Source organism: Spizellomyces punctatus (genome assembly GCF_000182565.1).
Source record: "Spizellomyces punctatus DAOM BR117 chromosome Unknown supercont1.7, whole genome shotgun sequence".
Taxonomy (NCBI): Eukaryota; Fungi; Chytridiomycota; class Chytridiomycetes; order Spizellomycetales; family Spizellomycetaceae; genus Spizellomyces; species Spizellomyces punctatus.
This window is the reverse complement of record NW_015971543.1, coordinates 902,736-921,274: the sequence shown is the minus strand read 5'-3', so window position 1 is coordinate 921,274 and position 18,539 is coordinate 902,736. Positions and strand designations below refer to the sequence as shown.

Genomic DNA, 18,539 nt, shown 5'->3' with positions numbered 1-18,539 from the left:
AGTCGTGTAGTGTTGTAGGTTGTGTGGTTTTGGTAGATGCGTGGCGTCTTGTTGTGATGGGGTATCGTTGGGTTGCATGGCTGTGGGGGAGGTGGGTTTCGGCGTCATGCCATTCTTCATCGGTCGTTTCGTCGTCGGCCGTGAGGAGGTTGGAGGTGTCGTAAGCTGGATCTTGGATGCACATACATGCTAACGAGGAGGTGAGAAGGTCCAGCGCCTCGTCCGTCCCATCAATCTCCACCTCTCGCACATCCTTCCCACCCATTTCCCTAATAAACTTTACCCACTTGTCAATCACACCCCTCATCACCTCCCAACCACCCTCCCGCCTACACACCCTCTCGGAAATCCTAAACCACTCATAATGCGCCTCCCGACATCGTCCAGGACACACCACTGGTCCCGTCCCGAATCGCTCCGAGAGTTCAATATGAATGAGGCGCTCAGCACGATGGGCGTAAGGGGTTGTGTAAAAGTGGGCAATGAGGTGCGGGGTGAGACCGCAGCGGGTGGACCATTGGGTTAGACGACGGGAGATGTTGGTTGTTCGACCTGTTTGAGCGTGTGAGTACCGATCCTGCGAGTGTAGGGAGAACTTGTCTTTGTGTTCTTTACCTATTTTGTACATGGACCCATCCAACACTCCATCTCCTTCCATCAACTGATAAACATAAATGTACCCCGGTCCATCCTTGTCTGAAACCGGTTTGACGAGTTCATCTATCAGTCGCTTTTTCGTATAATGCGATAATGTCTCGTCGATCCATTCTTATTAGAATACGTCAGTAAAGAAATTCAAGTCTTTGTTGGAAGCTGTCATGTAATCTGTGGTACCTGTATATTCTCCACAATCCACATCTTCTTCCTGATGTTGATGGCATCGATATGGGATTTGGGATTTGGACGGCGTCGTCCTCGTGCATCGAGTCCGTGTCGAGCGGGTGAAACCCTGGCATTGCGTCGGTGGACTCTGATGAGGGGTCTTGGGTGTGTTGGTGGATGGGTAGGCGGATGTGTTCATGGCTCAAAGATATGCAGAAAGACGACATTTTCAAAAAAGAAAAAATACGGGGAATGGAGGGAAACGCGAGGGTTAATTGTGGTTATGTAATCTAGTCCGATCAGCCATGTCAGACTAGCCTGACGGGTGTGTATTGACTAGAGTCCTTGTTTTTCCATTCTGACCATACCATTGTTGATGCCAGACAGTCCCAGTTTCGTCCTCATGACTTGCTTGTTTTTTGACAGTGCTTACCTCGTTGGGTTTTGGTCTATCGTTTCACACGGATTATGTGGTCCAGGATGAAGATTGGGTTTAGGGCACCGGGCATGCAATACTTTTAATCAAAATGCATAATTTGGACGGGGTATTGACGATTGCAGGTGCTCTGTAGGTTCCTGTGGGGAGCGGAATGGAGTCAAAAGTGACCGTTCGACGTGGAGGAGAGCTCTTGGCCTGAACGGGGTGTCGAGACCCTGTTGAGATGTTTTGAGTGACCTTCTGTACCCTTGCATCGTGAGTTTACCCTTTATTGCGTTCGGGTATGGAGATTATATCCCCAGTGTTAGACGCAAAGACTTGGGATGTGCTCACGAGGGGTTCATAAATGTGTGCAATGGCATTGAAGGTGGATTTGGCTTTCGCTTCTTTGACGACATGCTTGAGCGTGTACACAAGGCAGAATAACAACTGGTGTGCTTTGGGAAGGCTAATTGAGCTCCCCAACTAGGACGCAAGTTGGGATCTGGATTTACCACCCGCATTTTGCCATTTGTCGAATTGCGGTGCAGTTTGAAGGGTACTTCCATCCACCGTAGGATCCTTCGGCATGGCCAACGCCTTCTCATCATCCAAATATTGCTGAATGGCTGGTGCCCAGGAATCAGCAATAGTAAGAAATCGACGAAAAACTGCCAAAGTAAAGCAAAAGGCAACCTGCATTTAGTGCTTAGCATATCCGATTTCGAGCAACTCATTGGATTGTCCAACACGCCAGCGTCAGTTCTGCAGATCATCACCAGCAGAATTCCACCCATTCATCTTATCCTTTTGCCCGTTCGACGACTTTGTACCCTCTTCCTATACACCTATTCTATTCCAGCGTCATAGAAATCTTGTCGCACTGTAGACATGACCATCGATCCACCGGCAAAGCGAGTCAAAACAGACCTTGAATGTGAAATGAGTTGCACCATTTCAACCCCGATTGCAGAGAAGGTCCCGATAGTTTACACTCTGGACCCATTCTTTTCACAAGAAGCACCGGCTCGGCCTCTATTGAACGTGGATAATGTGTCGGATGAATTGATAACAGTACGTGCAGATCGCGAATTTGGTGACGTGCGCCGACACTGCAACGACTTGTTCAGGCATTAGAGACGCTGTCTACTGCCCTATCGGAATACATTCAGTCAAGCTGCTCGACAGTGGAGTGTGAAACTGCCCTAAGCAATGGTATGAGATACATGATGCCATATGCGGGATACTTCGAAACACTAAGTCCACTTGTCGCAGCATCAGAGCTCACAAACTCCGTGCACGTATTACGAGCGGAAGGCTTTCAGTCGCTGATAACCGAATATTACTTTGGTTGGTACGGATGATACGTTGGCCTCTTGTCAGCTTGTGCGTTGACGAGGCATAATTCGCAGTGAGCGTACAAGAGCATTTTTACAAAACAGTGGCAACACATTTACAAAACTTTGAGATGGATTACAGCACACTAAACGTATGTGTGAGCATGGAAGAGAACTAGTTGGTACCCGACATTCGATGCATCAGCTGATATATTACCCGCTCTGTTCAGGATGAGGATGTGGATGATGCCACTTATTCAGAATGGTGTTGGAAGGAGTACACCAGTCTGGTAACTCGCCTGGCAGGGTATATGAATGCTTACACATGCGGATTTGATCTGCTTGGGAATGTGTACGTCCTAGGATACGAAGCGATGCACGCCTTCGATTTTTGCTCACGTACCACTTGACAGAGACGGAACCTTTCACACTCGACTCTACAACTTTTTTGAAGGTCATCTTCGGCGGTCTCTTCCGTCATGCTGGCAAGATGTTACGACTCGCATATTCGAGCACAGTCTTCAAAAGTATGATACATTCTTGTCGAATGAAGGTAGCCAGATGAGCCTGTATTTTATGCATCCCAGTAATTTCTCACATGACAACTCTTCCATCTTAGACAGCATGGAAGACGTTGAACTGGAATTAGACAGCCTACCAGAATTAATGTCACAATTAAAGTCAATCGGCCTTCTGTCCGAATCCACCAGCGCCCTGATGCTAGTGGCTCGTGAAAGAGTCAAGCGCAAGGTGGAGGAATGCCGGGGTCAGTATGAGGAGCCTGCATTAGCGGAATGCATACAATGGGTCGAGCAGCATTTGTGTGGTGGATGGTTACGAAGGATAGTGCAGTATGAGAGTATGTGGTAGGCGCCATGGATGATTTTACTTGAGGCAATCATCAACTTACAATTGACGTAACCTAAAGGGGACTCGACGACAAACCTAAAGCTTGACCATTGGTGTCGTGACTTGACGGTCTGGACTTCTCGCGAGTTCTGCTCAATGCGGTGAGTTTCTACATAATCGTCTCAAAAGTGTTACTTACATTTCCTGATATGTGGACTTTTATTATGGGACAGTATCCAAGAAATTTTTGATATTGTGCGGAACTACGCTTTCGGACTGACATCAGAAGCAACGCTTACTGATTTAAAAGTGGGTCAAATGTTGAAACCATTTTAACGACTTTTAGTATATTGAGGCTTTCCTTCATTTGATTAGCACTGCCTCACGACCTCGGTACAGAAAGAGGAATTGGTCAAATCACTCAGAGAAGGGTATGTTTCCCCTTCACGTCGGATTCTATCCGCAAGCCATTTCTCAGTTCAATCATGCAGGATTGAGGAACGTGCGCTACATGCTGGCGTCGCTACCGAAGACATTATCACTATTTTGGTGGCAACGGAAAACACACTTCGGGTCATAGATCCCACCTCTAACATGCTTTTGAAGACCATTGGACCCATGAAAGAATATTTACGGTAGGTCGGCGGGTTTTTCATGGACCGAATTGGAGAAGACGATCTTTATACCCTTCACTTTCTGCAGGAGACGACCCGATACCGTTCAGCATATTCTGTCAAGAATGTTGGATGAGGATAGCGAACTGGCGGAGGCGATGCGCCAAGGTGATAGCGTGCGGGACGCGGAGGGCGCAGATGATGATTATGATAACTGGGAGCCAGAACCCGTAGATGCAGGTACTTTGACGACATACAGCGGATCATAAACACCACCGTGTCATATCTAATCATAATGTTTAGTCGGAACGCGGCAGGAGCGAGCTGCAGATATTATCACTCGGCTGATCAGTATCTGTGAATCCAAGGATGCGTTTGTACACGAGTACCACAAGATGCTCCTGGATTGCCTCATTCATAAACTAGATTATGAGACAGATAAGGAGGTAGGTTGACTACCTGATATATAGTCCATGATGGGTATTTCGTAACATTTCTGACGACATCAGACCCTCGAAGTGGAATTGCTAAAGACGAGATTTGAGGAAGCGAGTTTTAATCAATGCGAAATCATGCTCATGGATATGGCGACATCACGACGACTCGATCATCAACTCTATTCAAAGGCAGGTACTGAAGAGACAATGGAGACAGAATCAAATCCGGTATGTATCTGATATCCTGTGCATCGTTTGGCTGGGGAGTTACTCAATGTGGTCAACAGGCGCCCCTCCATACCACCGTCATGTCTCACTTGTTTTGGCCCCCGCTGGATACTACCGACTTTTCTCTTCCACCGGAAATTGAACGGTATGTTGCAGGAATGTACTGATTAAAAGGCACTGGCTAACCTTCTGACCGCACAGAGCAAAGAGAACTTACGAAAGGCATTTTGAGGAACAAAAACCCAACAGAAAGCTTGCATGGAAACCCAATGCTGGCATTGTGGAAATAGAACTTCAGATGGAAGACCGAATGGAAACTTTTACAGTAACAGAGCTGCAGGCGACTGTGATTCATCTCTTTGGCGAACAGAGTGAGTAGCCGGCGTATACAGGTATACCTTAGCATGTTCCCACCTAACTTGGATGCCAAGGTCCTTTGACATGGGATGAGATTGTCGCCAAGCTACGTGAACCTAATAGCCCGGAAGACTTTAAACAAGATGTTGGTGACTGCTTGTCGTTTTGGATGTCGCAAGGCATTCTGAAGCAACTGGACGAAGAGACATACGCCCCCATTGAAACTGCTGGAGAGGATATTAGCAATGGTAGTTCGTCCTGTTCTGTTTGGCAGGTTGTTTCGGTGTATTCAAATCATTGCACATTGCACAGGGCCATCTCTACCTATGCCTACAAGCCGAAGAAACGAGGAAGATCGCGCTCGGGCGAAACAAGCAGCAGAATTGCGCACCAAATTCCAGCCCATGATCATGGCCATGCTGACAAACCAAGGACCCGCAACTGTCGAGAGAGTCAAAAACCTTCTAACAATGTTCTTCCAGTTCAGCCACACGCAAAATGAACTGCAAACACTGCTGGACCAGCTTGTCTCGGAAGGGCTGCTATTAGTCGGACGTAACCGGGAGTACAGTGCACGGACATGATGAAACAATGTCAATCTAATAACAATGTAAATAAATGACTTGGCATTAAATACAGCATTCCTGATTCCCGTAAATGATCGTTTTGTACAATATAGGACTCTATGCAGATTAGGCTGATTCGGTTGTCGCCTGAGGGCGGCTCCTCTCTAGCAACTTTTTTACAATCTCGCTCTTGTCCACTCCCTCTACAAGCGGTGCCAGGTAACCTCTTCGGGATTCATCGGTGTAGCGTGCTATTCATTGAATCGATAGTGCGGCATGTGAGTGACGGCGCGTATGCGAAGACTATATTGAATATGACGCATACCAATATTTTCTTTTGTCGTAGGCAGGGGGTTTTTCGGCATGATCGCCCATCTGTCCGGTCTGAGAAGCGCTCGCAGAACTTCCTTCCCATGATAAACACACTTGATATTGCCTCCCTTTTCTTCAATCAACTTCATCGCGACCTGCGATGCTCGCGTGACTTCAATGTCCACTTTTGAATTAAAAAACTCCCCGCCCTATCAAAATCCGCCCACCAATTAGGTTATACGTTGGTTACTGAACACAGTAAGATCTTCCAGCCCGGCACGCACCTTGGCCAACAAGACCACTCCATCCTTTATCTTCCCGACACACTTTGACTCGGCCAACTCCTTTATTGTAATCTTCTTCGAAGCATCCAATTTTCCAGTTTCAACGAAATGTTGCAACGTATCGAGGTACAACCGAGTGAACCGCAGCTTTGGGACTCCTCGTTTACCCAACTTTGGAATTGCCTTAATCAGCCCCGTCTGACCACCCTCAAAACCAGGGAGAGGCGTTGCTTTGTGTTGCCGTGCATGGTATCCCTTCATACCTCGTCCTGAGGTTTTTCCCTTTCCACCTTCACCACGACCGAGAATCTTGCGCTGAAACAAGCTGGAATTAGAATTTGCATATACTGGACAGCCCGTGCATCAGAATGGGTCGTACCTTTCGTCGTGCTCCATTGTTATCTTTCACATTGGTCAAATGAAAGTATTCTTTTGGTCTTTGAACCAACGTCGCGAACCCGGATTGTGGAGCAGGCGTTTTTGGGATAGTTGCGGGATAAGCGTGGGAAATGGGGAATGTACGAGGACTCTTGACGCGGAGTAATGGCGCACCGCACGCCAGTAAACGCCGTCTAATAATGAATGCCATGCTCGTTCGACAAGTTCAACAAAATGCTGGCCGAAAAGGACGATCAAAGCCAATCTGCAAGACCCCCCGGAAATTTCGTCCTTGTTGCCAAGTAACGCGTTAGTCACTCAGAGGGCTTCTCAAAGGACGACGAGCGGGGCTTCAAATTGAACATAACCCAATTCGTTTGATCTTTTATTATCAAGAAACATGTCCAGCCGCCAAGGTACGTCTTTCAAAGTTTGTTGGTTCAGCCAATGCTCTTGTTGCGACGTTGTGATAACATTATGTCTTTTCAGGAGGAAAATTGAAGGTATTACCCTCTGCAAGTTGGTTTTAGGTTTTTTCATGCAAGCGTTAACATGCTTGTTTCAAAAAGCCGTTGAAGGCACCAAAAAAGAAGCAGGACGATCTTGACGAGGTTTGCCCATCCGTGTATTGCGTTCAGTATTAAAGATTGCCCTAATGGTGCTTATTTTTTTCGTAGTCGGACTTGGCTTTCAAGCAAAAGCAAAAGGAGGAACAAGCAAAGCTCAAGTCACTCAAGGATCAGGCATCAAAGAAGGGTCCCCTAGGTATGCATCTCACTGTGACCTAGACCACTTGGAGGGCTATTGTTGTTCGTTTCATGGCTAACATTCGTTTTCCTGGAAATTACAGTTGGCGGCGGTATCAAGGTGAGCTCATGAGATCTATATGGCCTACAAGTGGATAACCTTCAGAATGACTAATAATGTGTGTTCATTGAATCTGCCCTTCTTTCCTAGAAATCTGGCAAGGTGAGACAAACCTGCGACATATTTTTGTCGAATGTTTAATAATTTGCAATTACCACCCAGAAATGAAGGGTGAACGACAGCAGCATTAGACAGCAATGAAGATTGTATTGGGGCCTTGTGGATAGGAGAGTGAACTAGAGCGACGTCATCAAGAGCTCTTTGTCCGAAAAACTGGTTGTACATATATTATACAAGAAAAAGATTTCACTCGTTGCGGGGTCATATCCTGACCTGATTTAGATGCTCCTTCTGGTAAAGCTCGTCAAGAGTCTCTTTGTACTGTAGTACTGTTCGTTGCAGACTCCGGTTTTGTCCTAGATGGAGGCAAGCGAATAAGAACTCGAAGGGAACCCAGGACACTCTAGCTACGTACCCAGAATTGGTATTATTTCTGCTAGCAAACTTCGTTTCGGCATTCCCTGTAGAAAACCATGAAAACGAATCCAAGACCAACAGTCAAACGCCAGATACCAAACTCACCAGTATCATCGGGTCCCATTCATCCGCAGGGCCAGAAGGACTGCTTATTACTGTTGGCCTGGTTACAAAAGATTTAAACAATCCAACCATCGCATAGAACCTCCCGTCGCTCTTGTGCCTTACCTTGTCGAAGGTCCTAACAAATCGTCACACAGCTCTTTCACTTTGGAGCTCGCACCCTCATCCGCGAGATTTCGGGCATACCGCTTCAGCCAGTTTCGATAGTCGTTTGAAGAACGTAAGGTCAAGTGACTTGCCATTTGGTTCTATGACGTATAAAACCAGGTCGATGTAAAGGAGCTGAATCAACTGGCGTAAACAAATGACCCTACCTCCATTTGAGATAATGTTTTGATGCGAAATGGTTCACGTGAAGAATTTCGGCCTCCGCTCATTGCATTCGGTACAAGAGGCTCCTCCGCGTCTTCAATTTTCATCCATACTTTCATGCCAGGATGGTAGGTATACGTACAGGATGCTGATGTTGTGAGCACGGGTATCCCTTCGGGTCTAAGGAAGGCATTTCTGATTGTGATGTCAACCGATTCTTCCTCGGACGACGCACCGTGGGAATCGGAGCGAATTAGGTGGACAATGCTCGTGGATTGAATAGCAATTGTCTGTCGCACGATATTCCTTTGATACGATCCAAGTTAGTACATCATGACAGGTAACTAACGGCGTCGTCGTACGGACCACACACTGACTGTTCCAATGGCGGAGAGACACATGAGGTATTGGCCATGACACGACATGAAGGATGGTGCGGCTTCGAGAGCAATGCAAGGAAACAGTCTACATCATCGTGGTCAGTACATTTGCGTGTCAAATTTGAATTTGTGTGTGTCAATACCTTCGTCCCGCTGGAGAGTAAGCGTATAAACTCCCATCAATGCAGGCAGCGGCTATGAAGCTTTGACTTCCCCCCAAAAGAAGAACTTGCTTGGGAAGAGTATCCGCCCATAGCTGCTCTGTCCCGCGTGTACAAACGATTTTCACGGCTATAACTCAACTGGGGTCAAAGACTGGTTCACGCCAATAATATAAGGGTGAACTCACTCTTCCTGCTATTGTCACATTCCAGAGCCAGCGAGTCGCCCTCCTTTCCAAACGGCACTTGTGTCACTAGTTTGCCCTGTACTTTCGGCACAGCCAAGTTCACAGGACGGCGGGCTTCAATGATTGTCGGTAAGACATACTCCACAGGTGGTCCTCGAGTCTGAAAACTTACATTAGTAACTTTACGAACGAGATAATTCGAGAATACGCACTTACCGCATCTGAGTCACTATGCAACGTTCCATTCCCGTTTGTAGAAGAGTCTGAGATTTTGCGTCTCTTTCCAATAGTGGTCGGTATGCCACCCGATCCATCGCCGCCAGAGATGAACACGCCGTCACTTGGCCCATCAGTGTCTATGTCCATCGAGCTCTGCATGATGTCAGATGGAAGTTTCAAAAACAAGATACATACAATCGCTTACAGTTGACACAGCTTGTGAAATCGAGGAAACTTGTGGCTCAAGTCCACTATATTTTGGAACATACGGAGACCATCAGCTCTCAGATGCGAGTGAAACGGGGCGATGCCCAAATTACCTGCTGAGGAAGGTGGGCTGAATACGCTTCCTTCCATCCGGGGTTTTTGTCACCTTTTGATTCATGGGGGTTGGTGTTGAAGGAGGTTTTACGGGAGTCATTAGCTTGGGGGATGAACTGAGGCCTGATGACACGTTCCCAGAACTAGCAGTAGTCGGTTCCATCAGATTTGCAATCCGTGTGGACTGAATCTTCTTGTTCTCAATGCGATTTTGCTCTTCCAAAGCAAGCTGCTCTGTACTTTCCAGGACAACTTTGCGCTTGACTCCAAGAGTGTTCAACACACGCTCCTACACTCGCGGTTCAATGATGCACTAATGTCTATTCAAACCACAGCGGTTTTCCGTACCTTTTCAGCAGCTGCGAGTGGTGTACCGAATGCATCGGCCTCAAACGAGATAACTCCAACTGTACCATCGTAAGAGCAAGCAAAAAGACATTGGCCATCCGGTGTCCTGAGATGGGAAGCCATAGGCCCGTCAATACACGTAACCCCCTTGGCATATGCGGTTGCGTCTCACCATGACATATCCAAGACACTGTGTTTGAAGAGAGATTTACCGACCGCAATAGCTCGTGCTGTAGCCGTCCACCAAAATGAAATGGTGCTATCTTGGCTCCCGATAGCGCAAACAGCAGAGGCATTTGAAGCATCAGTCTGGCCCTCTGTCCTCATGGACGGCGGAATTTCGAATAATACTGGGTTGAATTGCTGTTGGGATATTGGTACTGGATATTATGCGTTTCCCCGCCATATAGCTACACTGCTTACCGCGCATTCTATCGGGGCCACATGTCCAACGAGATTAACGTCAGTACTCCAACCGTCACGCTGAATTATCGGGGCTACGGGTATATTTCCATTCTCCCCGTTGGCTGTTACTATACAGTTCCCTTCAGGTGACCAACTGTAATGATATGAGCTTCGAACTATGTTGCTATAACGACCAGCGCAGTCAAGTTGCGTACCTCAATCGTCGGAAGAAGGTCGTAGATGCTGCCGCTTTATATGGCTCTGATATCTCCTTTTCCACCGCCCAATCAGCAACTCGCCATATTTTGGTTGTTTTGTCGTCACCCTTTTACCATACGAGTCAGAACAAGGCACCGAAATGGTTTTGCTCGAAGCACGTCATACCTGGGTGGCAAGATATTTACCGACTGGGTCCCAAGTTATCCCTTTAACAAACGCTGTATGTGCTTGTAGCTTCATTATTTTCTCTAATAGACCACGGCACCAATGAATACCTCCGCCACTGATGAACGTCAAACCAATAAGTCATACCAAAGCTTTGTCCGTCCCATATATACACCGTAGTCTCAAAACCACATGACGCAAGATACTTGTTATCAGGGGACCATGCCAGATCCGCAACATCTGTAGTGTATGGCGCTATCAGCTCAACATTTACAAGGATGAGATCTTGCCAACCAACAATCTCATACCTGACTCATGACCAACTAGAACCTTCACTGCTCGCCATGACTCAACTGCCCGCGTCGAGTCAGGCTCCCCAAAGGTGCTGTTTCGAAAAATCGAGGTTCTGGGTTACAGCAGTTTAGCTAGGTAGCTCTTTTAGTTAATCGGATCAGAATCACGCACTTGTCTTGAACCCATATTACGATCTTGCAATCATCTGCTCCTGAAGCTAGGTATTGCCCATGCTCATTGGCCCAACGGACACAGAGGATGGTGCCTTCAATTCGAGAAAGGTGAGCTTGACACCAAAAACCGCACAAAATATCACTCTACGCTTACCGCTATGCGCAGATAATGTGGCCAATAGCTTTGGGGTATCACGGTCATTCTCGAGCGTCTCATCGTAAACCGCCGCCAGATTCCAGAGTTTGACTTTTGAATCTTGAGTTTGTAATTGCATTAAATTAGTAGGGTTCAACACAGTACGTCAATTTGCGACACTATTACCTTGTCCTCCGGTTGCCAGTTTTTGCCCCTGCGGGTGAACCGCCAAAGAATATATCGGCGTCTTGTGCCTCTTATCGTTCGTATGCGATATCCATGGCACTGAAAGCACCAGCATCGTGGCGATCGTTTAAATTCCGATCGCAGGCCGAGACTTGGGAAAGGTTGAATGCTTGTTGAATGAGTCAACGACCAAATATGGTTAAATGAGCCCATCACGTGTGGTGTGCATGGAGGAGCTCGTTCGACATCTTGCTCCAGGGCTTTACGATTACACAATTGTCTACTAGATCATGATGGCCGCAGCACAGCTGGAAAAGGAGATGGCAGCCTTTCAAAATCTTCAGAAAGGTACAGCTTCTCTGGGAGAACCCATCTGTTTTCGGGGTCACGTCTTTTGAAGGACACGGAGATCCCGGACGCAGATCTATTAACGGCACCGTGTACCGTAGATTTCGCAAAGATAGTCCAATCACGAACACAATTGGAATCGCAGCTAAAGGAGAACGAAATGGTGGCTAAGGTACGTGGATTCTAAAAATAGGACATTTGGTGAAGATAACGGAGAGAAAAGTGCGTTGTTGGCCACCGGAAGGCAACCTGAACCCGGCTGTTAAGAGCCACAGAGTCATACTCGCACTTTGTATATCTACTATGCATACGCCTTTGGGATGCATGGTCAGCTTCACCCTACGCGAGACTGGAGGCTAACAATTTTCCACCCTAATGTAGGAATTTGACCTGATGAAGGACGACGCAACGGTGTACAAGCTCATTGGGCCAGTGTTAGTTAAGCAAGAGAAAGTCGAAGCAACGTCGAATGTCAAGAAACGAATCGAATTCATCACCAGTGAAATGTATGATCTAATCGGATTATTATGAAGCAGGAGATGCATATAAGTAACTTGGGTCTACAGAAAACGCCTAGAGACGCAGATCAAGGATCTAGAACAAAAGCAAGATGCAAAGAGGGCTGAGGTATGCCTGCATTCCTTCATCTAACATATAGACTGGCCTGATTTTAATGTTTCTGATGGGAATTCCATAGGTGATGCAGTTGCAGCAAGCTTATCAACAACAATTGCAAGCAAATGCGTAGTTCTATTTCACCAGATACATCAGGTGTCCTTGCGATGTTTGTACAGTAATATAATAATTTCTACGAACACTTTATACATCAACGCCGGGTTTTTCACTACGGGTTTGAAGGGCTCGCCGGGGCGGGACTTGGGCTTACTGCTCGATTTGGTGTGTTTGTTCCACCGGACGCCCCTGCAGTGGGCGAAGTGACTGTTTCAGCCAGTCGCATATCCAACGCTCGCAATGCAAGCGCTCTTGATGAGAGCATGAACGACGGATGAGTGAGGGACACATTATACTGAAGTAATGAAACTTACCTCCTGCGCTCTGCATCAGCCGCTTCCGTTCCTGGCAAGGGTGCTACCTTCGACCCACCTTCTCCATCAAACACTGTTGTGGGTAGTTGAGGCCCAATTGGTGAACACAATTTCAATGATACAAAGAGCTTGAATATGGTATTTGAAAGAGGCTTGATAAAAGGCCTAGAGGCAAGGGAATGTGGTTAAGGAACATAAGTATCCATTAATCCTTACCACTGAAACCTTCCCCTCTTACTTACTGCATGAAATCCGGCCAAAAGCTGGCAAATGAAAACGTCTCACTGCGATCTCCTCTCATTCCTTCGTGTCTTTTATAGAATCGGGAGTATGTCCAAGACACGAGAGTCCCAAAGAGCACCACGAAAAAGTGGACGTGAATGATACGGACAACGAAGAGGACAAAGTTGACAAGTACGTAGATCGACGGAAGGTACTAGCAGAATATCAAACGAAAAGCGTGAACCGCGGAAGAGGACGCAATGCTGGGAAATCATAAAACTCGCTACCTTGGCCCGGATGGATATGGCATTAAACAGTTTGATGGAATGCTCCGGCACTGCCTACCAATGTAGAGCAGATTTTCATGAGGCCATGGCCGTCCACCATGACAACGCTCGCTCTGGTAATTACCTGCTTGAAAGATACAATAAAGCCAGCCAGTAAAGCGGCGAGTCCGCTCGCTTGCGACTCAAACCTAGAGTGTGATACCCAATCATCAAACTGGTGAAAGGCTGAGATCCCACCAACTCCAGTAGCACTCACAGCCAACTTGAATTCATGGTCACAGCGTACTCTACGACCGTTGCAAAGAATACCCCCGCGTATGCCCCAGTGTTGACAATGAGCACATACTTAAGAAACTCCCTATAATGGGCATATATCACTTAGCGACCTATTCGATAATCATCAAAGCAGCGCTGTCGGTGCACACCTCGATCCCCAGGCATGCTCAAAATATTTTCCGCCAAGCAAAAGGCCGGCGCCGTTTATCAATAACTATAGTGGACAGGCGACACGCTCACATTAGTGGAGTTCCTACTGGAAATAAAATCCTTGGGCATAAATCTGTCCAATCCTTACAGCAATAATGTTCCCCTCCCAAAAACCAGCTGTCAAAAACGTCCAAACCCAAAAGACAGACGAGCCGGGTATCAGTGCCAGGTACTCTGGAGGGAGCAGAAGGCCGACCAGGAACAGAAAGACAGAGGCCAGGAGCAAATACCGCGTCGCTGGCGGAATTGAGCGCGGATTAAAGTTCTAAACAAACCAATGATGCGTCAGAAAAGTCCGATCGTATATCGCGTGTGCGCTAGAGTGACAAACGTCTTACCATCATGCTGCTTCAAACAGCAAACGAAATCTGCCAACACGCAAAGAGTCGTTGAGTTGAACGGCGGCCTTTGCGCGAGTCGCCCTGCTGTGTGAGTCACCATAACACGTGATTTGGGCTTGGAAGTTCAAAAAGCAGCGAGATCCTTGTAAGGTTTTAGTTTTAAGGGTCGATAAACACGGGCAAAAGATCATCGATTTGCTCAGAATCGTTGGGTGCACTCTAGGTTTCGCCCTACTTTGCTTCTCTGCGGGATAAGGCCATGAAGTCCTACATTCAGATCCTCGGGACGCAGACGGGCGACACGACGCCGTCGGTCCTAGTGTTCTTTGACAGCCAACGATATCTCTTCAACGCTGGCGAAGGCACTCAGCGCTTCTGTATTGAGAATAAGGTTCGACTCGGGAAGCTGACCAATGTCTTTCTGACAAGAATCAACTGGGACACATGCGGTGGCATTCCAGGTAATGCATCTTCCAAACGTTCTCGAGCATGGATAGAGGCGTGGCCTTGTCTCTGTGCATTCTCGGCACATTCGAGGCCGAACATTACCTCAGAACTGCAACTGTCCTCTTGTGGGACTCGCGTTCTTCATAGCTTAGTGAGCCAAGCAGTTCTCTCGGCACATATCAAGGCTGGTGAACGTGCATGGTGAAAGCAACGTCTTCGCAGTTGTCTGCTTCGATTGCAGGCCTCTGTAATGATCTTTTATTGGCCATTGGCGCTGTCTGCGAGTGCTTGCTCGTACACAACTGCAACATCCAACTCTTATATTGGTGCCATGCCTCTAACAACTGCCAGGGCATATATGATGTGTAATCTATTCTTGCCATTCGTCTCACTGTTTGATGTTTTAATTCTTATCAGGAATGCTACTTAGTCTTGCGGATGCTGGAAATCGGCACATCACCGTGCATGGAGGCAAAAACCTGACGCACTTTATGGCATCGACGAGACATTTTGTTTTCAAGTATGTGGCCGAACCATGTGCACTGGGATGCAATTACAGTCTATATACATTATGAACACTTTGTGTTACGTTCTAGGATGTCGTCAATGGTGCAAACTCACGAATTCAAGGATAACGCTCGACCTTTTCAAGACGAGAATCTCTCAGTGCTGCCAGTTCCTATACATCCAATTGACCCGTCTCTAGCTAGTAATGACACAACGACTACGGCTGTCAAAAAAGTAGCGATTGACAGCGGAAACGGGAAGATGCTACCAGTTGCAATTTCCATACCGAAAAACGCGCCGCGAGCAAGTTTCAACAGGCCGTCTTCTTCACGCAACGGACAGCAGACCCCCAGCAGTAATAGGTCAGCTGCCACTGTCCATGCTGGCCAGAAACGCAAGGCGGATGACGAGGACCCTGATTCAACCTCAGTTCAAGATGAATCAATGGCATACAAGCGCGAAATCATACGACAAATGTTCAATAGCGGTGAATCCTTGTCTATCAAGGTCGGCAAGGGCGATGCATTCCATGAACGCAAAGATAGCAGTCGCTTCGATCGTCAAAGTGGTCAGAGTCACAATCTGGAAGTACCCAACATTGCACTCGGCAAAAGAGATCACACGAAATTAGTGAGATTGCCAATGGCGATACCTAGCAAGACCGTTACTTGCTTCATATGCCAAGGGCCACCGGTCAGAGGCAAATTTGATCCTGACAAGGCGACCGCCTTGGGCGTTCCGCCAAAAGAATTCGGTATGTACGTGCCTAGTACGGACCATCGGGAACAGCATTAACAGATCGGATGGTGATTCAACAGGAACTCTGCATCGGGGAGACTCGTTTCTGAATGACAAAGGGGAACGGGTTGATCCTCATCAGTGCATGGGACCTGACAGACCGGGCTCGGTACGATATGTTCTGTCCTGATGGACTCACTTTTATAGCTAATATGATACCCTGTAGGTATTCTTCATTATCGACTGTCCCTCTGCAGATTATATCGGCACCTTGGTCAACAACCCCCGATTTGTCCCTCACTACGCAAGTCTGACGAACAACCCGGTGGCCGTGATAGTCCACATGTTGGGAGATGATGTTTTAGAAAATGCAGCGTATAGATCTTGGATGAACAACTTTGGGGAAACTACTCAGGTACGGGATGTTTGTCAAGCGGATAGTATGCATAATTATCTCTGACGTGATAGATAATATTCGTTTTGTAGCACATTATCATCAGTGGGAAACATTGCGCGAAGCCCATCATCTTTAGAGGGAGTGCAACCAGTCAACACCGCTTAAATTTGCTGGACCCTGATGTGTTCCGCATTCCGTTTTACGACAACGAGTCAATCAGCTTGAACCATGGTAGGCCATCGTTTGAACGATATTGTTCTCACTTCAACATGCTGAAATCATTACGCACTCTAAAAGAAGGCCTTCCCCCTCGGACCATGGCGGCGAACAACCTACTCATCTACCAAATGGAGCCCCACAGGAAGGTAGATGTCAGCGAACAAAAAACTCCGTGGGATCATAAGGATCCCAACGGCAAGGTATTGGCCACCCTCGACAAGCCGCGTCTTCTGGAATATCAAGTGGAGGCAAAGCGCCTGCGAGAGGAAATACTCGCCTCAGCTGCCGAGGCAGAAAACACCAGAAAGCCAGGAGATGATGTATTAGTGTGTACACTGGGCACTGGCGCCGCTTTGCCGTCGCGGTATAGGAACGGTTCGTCTCTCTTTGATGCTTACGCATCTCAGCTGTCGAGTCCATATTGATACAGTTTTGTGGCTACAGTGAGCTCCACTCTCGTATACACACCGAGCCATGGCTCTATTCTTTTCGACGCTGGCGAGGGGACCTATGGACAGCTTTATAGACGTTTCAAGGGGGCTGACGGGCCCTCCTTGGAAGACGTGCTGACCAATCTCAAGTTTCTGTTCATCTCGCATATGCATGCCGATCATCATCTGGGTGCTTTCAAAGTATTACTAGAGAGAAAGAAAGTGAGTCTTCCGTTGCAGTTAAACAATGGGATCACCGTTTAGATCGCTGATTCGGTGCACACGAACTAGCTCTTTGATAAAGCAGGCAAACCGGCTCCTACCATCTGTATCGTGGGACCTCCGCAGTACAGGATCTGGCTGGACGAATTTGACGATTGTGAACCTCTCGGTCTCGCGGGGGATCAAATCACATTTCTCCCCTGTCATGATCTTTTGCCGAAAGCCTCCACATCCAGTACCGTTCTTGATAGGTGAGTCAGCTCGGCATGGGTTATGAATAGATAACGATGTAATTGAATATGATCTAATGGCCGCTCCGTATGTGCAGATTGAAGGAAGATTTGGGCCTCAGTGCCATCGAAACTGTTCAAGTTCACCATTCCCACTACTCGTATGCTGTTTCACTGGCTCATCAATCTGGCTACAAGATTGTTTATTCTGGCGACTGTCGACCAAACCTGGATCTTATGACAGTCGGAGGTGATGCTGATGTGCTCATTCACGAAGCTACGTTTGAGGATGATCCTACCGGTTCCCGCGAGGCACAGGACAAACGGCACTCAACCACCCAAGAAGCGGTCATTGTTGGCGGCAGAATGAGGGCGAAGTGGATTCTCCTCACTCATTTTTCCCAAAGATACCCCAAGATGCCCTCTTTGAATTTCAGCGCTTGGCCAGCTGCAGATCAAGAACAACGCAAAAGCTCTGTAGGCGTCGCATTTGATATGATGGCAATCAAAATTGGGCAAATGAGAAGAATGGCAAAATATTTTGGTCCTCTTGAAAAGCTGTATCCTGCCGCCCAGGAGGAATCTCCGGATCTCGAAGAAGGGGAGCTGGAACGTGCGGCAGATTTATCCGGTGGTGGTGGTGGCGGTGAAGGAAAGCAAGATGGCGGCAGTCGGCGAGGCGGACGAGGTCGTGGTCGAGGTCGTGGTAGAGGTCGTGGCCGAGGCCACCGTGGAGGACATGGTGGACATAGAGGGGATTTCCATCGTAGTAGGGATCGTTAGTGTCGCATATAGTTTAGAGTAGCATAGCATCTGTCAGAAAGTTCGCAGATGTTTTAGTTATTTATATTCGCTAGAACGGTAGATAGATTCATGTAGAGGGTAATATCACATTGTTAAAAATCAAGAAGTTGATGCTCAATGAATTGTTGACAGCTCTCTTTGCGTGTGGACCGACTTATTAGACCTTATTTTCGCCTAATTTGTACAAAGATGGTATTATCTCTACCATTTGGTATACAGCGTCTACTCGCCAAACTCC

General features: G+C 47.4%; 8 protein-coding genes across 8 annotated transcripts; 4 read left to right on the top strand and 4 right to left on the bottom strand.

The window, feature by feature from the left end:
* Positions 1-290: 290 nt before the first annotated feature.
* On the bottom strand, positions 291-1,021 carry SPPG_04664 (uncharacterized protein; the record flags this gene model as incomplete). Its single annotated transcript, XM_016752899.1, has 4 exons — positions 291-329; positions 395-552; positions 616-768; positions 835-1,021. The coding sequence occupies 4 exons, from the start codon at positions 1,019-1,021 to the stop codon at positions 291-293; spliced, it is 537 nt and encodes a 178-aa protein (XP_016608381.1).
* A 957-nt stretch (positions 1,022-1,978) lies between these two features.
* SPPG_04663 (uncharacterized protein) lies at positions 1,979-5,718 on the top strand. The gene is made up of 18 exons (XM_016752898.1): positions 1,979-2,314; positions 2,371-2,455; positions 2,516-2,590; positions 2,653-2,729; positions 2,808-2,929; positions 2,991-3,130; positions 3,197-3,436; positions 3,506-3,587; positions 3,660-3,735; positions 3,802-3,857; positions 3,918-4,061; positions 4,129-4,280; positions 4,344-4,486; positions 4,550-4,705; positions 4,765-4,850; positions 4,907-5,076; positions 5,137-5,310; positions 5,375-5,718. The coding sequence occupies exons 1-18, from the start codon at positions 2,132-2,134 to the stop codon at positions 5,644-5,646; spliced, it is 2,433 nt and encodes an 810-aa protein (XP_016608380.1). The 5' UTR covers positions 1,979-2,131; the 3' UTR covers positions 5,647-5,718.
* Positions 5,589-6,854, bottom strand: SPPG_04662 (ribosomal protein L15). Its single transcript, XM_016752897.1, has 4 exons — positions 6,604-6,854; positions 6,225-6,539; positions 5,954-6,149; positions 5,589-5,879 (listed from the first exon to the last, which is right to left on the bottom strand). Exons 1-4 carry the CDS (start codon positions 6,811-6,813, stop codon positions 5,755-5,757), a joined length of 846 nt encoding a protein of 281 aa, XP_016608379.1. The 5' UTR covers positions 6,814-6,854; the 3' UTR covers positions 5,589-5,754.
* An 86-nt stretch (positions 6,855-6,940) lies between these two features.
* SPPG_04661 (uncharacterized protein) lies at positions 6,941-7,907 on the top strand. The gene is made up of 8 exons (XM_016752896.1): positions 6,941-7,018; positions 7,092-7,105; positions 7,172-7,213; positions 7,280-7,367; positions 7,453-7,469; positions 7,560-7,571; positions 7,632-7,823; positions 7,890-7,907. Exons 1-7 carry the CDS (start codon positions 7,003-7,005, stop codon positions 7,635-7,637), a joined length of 195 nt encoding a protein of 64 aa, XP_016608378.1. The 5' UTR covers positions 6,941-7,002; the 3' UTR covers positions 7,638-7,823; positions 7,890-7,907.
* Positions 7,696-11,711, bottom strand: SPPG_04660 (uncharacterized protein). The gene is made up of 21 exons (XM_016752895.1): positions 11,577-11,711; positions 11,409-11,510; positions 11,253-11,346; positions 11,096-11,193; positions 10,935-11,027; positions 10,788-10,870; positions 10,619-10,728; positions 10,422-10,557; positions 10,171-10,361; positions 9,999-10,104; positions 9,650-9,939; positions 9,535-9,580; positions 9,327-9,482; positions 9,111-9,270; positions 8,905-9,052; positions 8,748-8,846; positions 8,384-8,687; positions 8,175-8,317; positions 8,052-8,109; positions 7,945-7,990; positions 7,696-7,885 (listed from the first exon to the last, which is right to left on the bottom strand). The coding sequence occupies exons 1-21, from the start codon at positions 11,689-11,691 to the stop codon at positions 7,791-7,793; spliced, it is 2,673 nt and encodes an 890-aa protein (XP_016608377.1). The 5' UTR covers positions 11,692-11,711; the 3' UTR covers positions 7,696-7,790.
* A 75-nt stretch (positions 11,712-11,786) lies between these two features.
* Positions 11,787-12,755, top strand: SPPG_04659 (tubulin-binding prefolding complex subunit YKE2). The gene is made up of 5 exons (XM_016752894.1): positions 11,787-11,924; positions 12,026-12,096; positions 12,306-12,430; positions 12,491-12,551; positions 12,622-12,755. Exons 1-5 carry the CDS (start codon positions 11,867-11,869, stop codon positions 12,670-12,672), a joined length of 366 nt encoding a protein of 121 aa, XP_016608376.1. The 5' UTR covers positions 11,787-11,866; the 3' UTR covers positions 12,673-12,755.
* On the bottom strand, positions 12,650-14,360 carry SPPG_04658 (uncharacterized protein). Its single transcript, XM_016752893.1, has 9 exons — positions 14,304-14,360; positions 14,054-14,230; positions 13,905-13,969; positions 13,736-13,837; positions 13,604-13,667; positions 13,480-13,533; positions 13,213-13,406; positions 12,971-13,135; positions 12,650-12,907 (listed from the first exon to the last, which is right to left on the bottom strand). The coding sequence occupies exons 1-9, from the start codon at positions 14,307-14,309 to the stop codon at positions 12,769-12,771; spliced, it is 966 nt and encodes a 321-aa protein (XP_016608375.1). The 5' UTR covers positions 14,310-14,360; the 3' UTR covers positions 12,650-12,768.
* Positions 14,361-14,565: 205 nt separating this feature from the next.
* SPPG_04657 (uncharacterized protein) lies at positions 14,566-18,404 on the top strand (the record flags this gene model as incomplete). The annotated part of the gene is made up of 10 exons (XM_016752892.1): positions 14,566-14,767; positions 15,171-15,273; positions 15,350-16,014; positions 16,079-16,167; positions 16,225-16,413; positions 16,485-16,579; positions 16,631-16,989; positions 17,059-17,267; positions 17,337-17,518; positions 17,596-18,404. 10 exons carry the CDS (start codon positions 14,566-14,568, stop codon positions 18,278-18,280), a joined length of 2,778 nt encoding a protein of 925 aa, XP_016608374.1. The 3' UTR covers positions 18,281-18,404.
* Positions 18,405-18,539: the final 135 nt, after the last annotated feature.

What these genes read in the sequence shown, in the direction of transcription:
- SPPG_04663 (XM_016752898.1), top strand. Translation starts at nt 2,132, where the DNA reads ATGACCATCGATCCACCGGCAAAGCGAGTCAAAACAGACCTTGAATGT. An exon ending in TGTCGGATGAATTGATAACA is followed by an intron (nt 2,315 to 2,370) that starts GTACGTGCAGAT and finishes CGACTTGTTCAG; the next exon opens with GCATTAGAGACGCTGTCTAC. An exon ending in GATAACCGAATATTACTTTG is followed by an intron (nt 2,591 to 2,652) that starts GTTGGTACGGAT and finishes CATAATTCGCAG; the next exon opens with TGAGCGTACAAGAGCATTTT.
- SPPG_04662 (XM_016752897.1), bottom strand. Translation starts at nt 6,813, where the DNA reads ATGGCATTCATTATTAGACGGCGTTTACTGGCGTGCGGTGCGCCATTA. An exon ending in GAGTGGTCTTGTTGGCCAAG is followed by an intron (nt 6,150 to 6,224) that starts GTGCGTGCCGGG and finishes GGATTTTGATAG; the next exon opens with GGCGGGGAGTTTTTTAATTC. An exon ending in TACGACAAAAGAAAATATTG is followed by an intron (nt 5,880 to 5,953) that starts GTATGCGTCATA and finishes TTCAATGAATAG; the next exon opens with CACGCTACACCGATGAATCC.
- SPPG_04661 (XM_016752896.1), top strand. An exon ending in AGCAGGACGATCTTGACGAG is followed by an intron (nt 7,214 to 7,279) that starts GTTTGCCCATCC and finishes TTTTTTTCGTAG; the next exon opens with TCGGACTTGGCTTTCAAGCA.
- SPPG_04660 (XM_016752895.1), bottom strand. Translation starts at nt 11,691, where the DNA reads ATGCTGGTGCTTTCAGTGCCATGGATATCGCATACGAACGATAAGAGG. An exon ending in CACATTATCTGCGCATAGCG is followed by an intron (nt 11,347 to 11,408) that starts GTAAGCGTAGAG and finishes CTCGAATTGAAG; the next exon opens with GCACCATCCTCTGTGTCCGT. An exon ending in TGCATAGTGACTCAGATGCG is followed by an intron (nt 9,271 to 9,326) that starts GTAAGTGCGTAT and finishes GTAAGTTTTCAG; the next exon opens with ACTCGAGGACCACCTGTGGA.
- SPPG_04659 (XM_016752894.1), top strand. Translation starts at nt 11,867, where the DNA reads ATGATGGCCGCAGCACAGCTGGAAAAGGAGATGGCAGCCTTTCAAAAT. An exon ending in GAATTCATCACCAGTGAAAT is followed by an intron (nt 12,431 to 12,490) that starts GTATGATCTAAT and finishes TTGGGTCTACAG; the next exon opens with AAAACGCCTAGAGACGCAGA. An exon ending in AAGATGCAAAGAGGGCTGAG is followed by an intron (nt 12,552 to 12,621) that starts GTATGCCTGCAT and finishes GGAATTCCATAG; the next exon opens with GTGATGCAGTTGCAGCAAGC.
- SPPG_04658 (XM_016752893.1), bottom strand. An exon ending in ACCATGAATTCAAGTTGGCT is followed by an intron (nt 13,668 to 13,735) that starts GTGAGTGCTACT and finishes ATCACACTCTAG; the next exon opens with GTTTGAGTCGCAAGCGAGCG. An exon ending in TTATTGTATCTTTCAAGCAG is followed by an intron (nt 13,534 to 13,603) that starts GTAATTACCAGA and finishes CTACATTGGTAG; the next exon opens with GCAGTGCCGGAGCATTCCAT.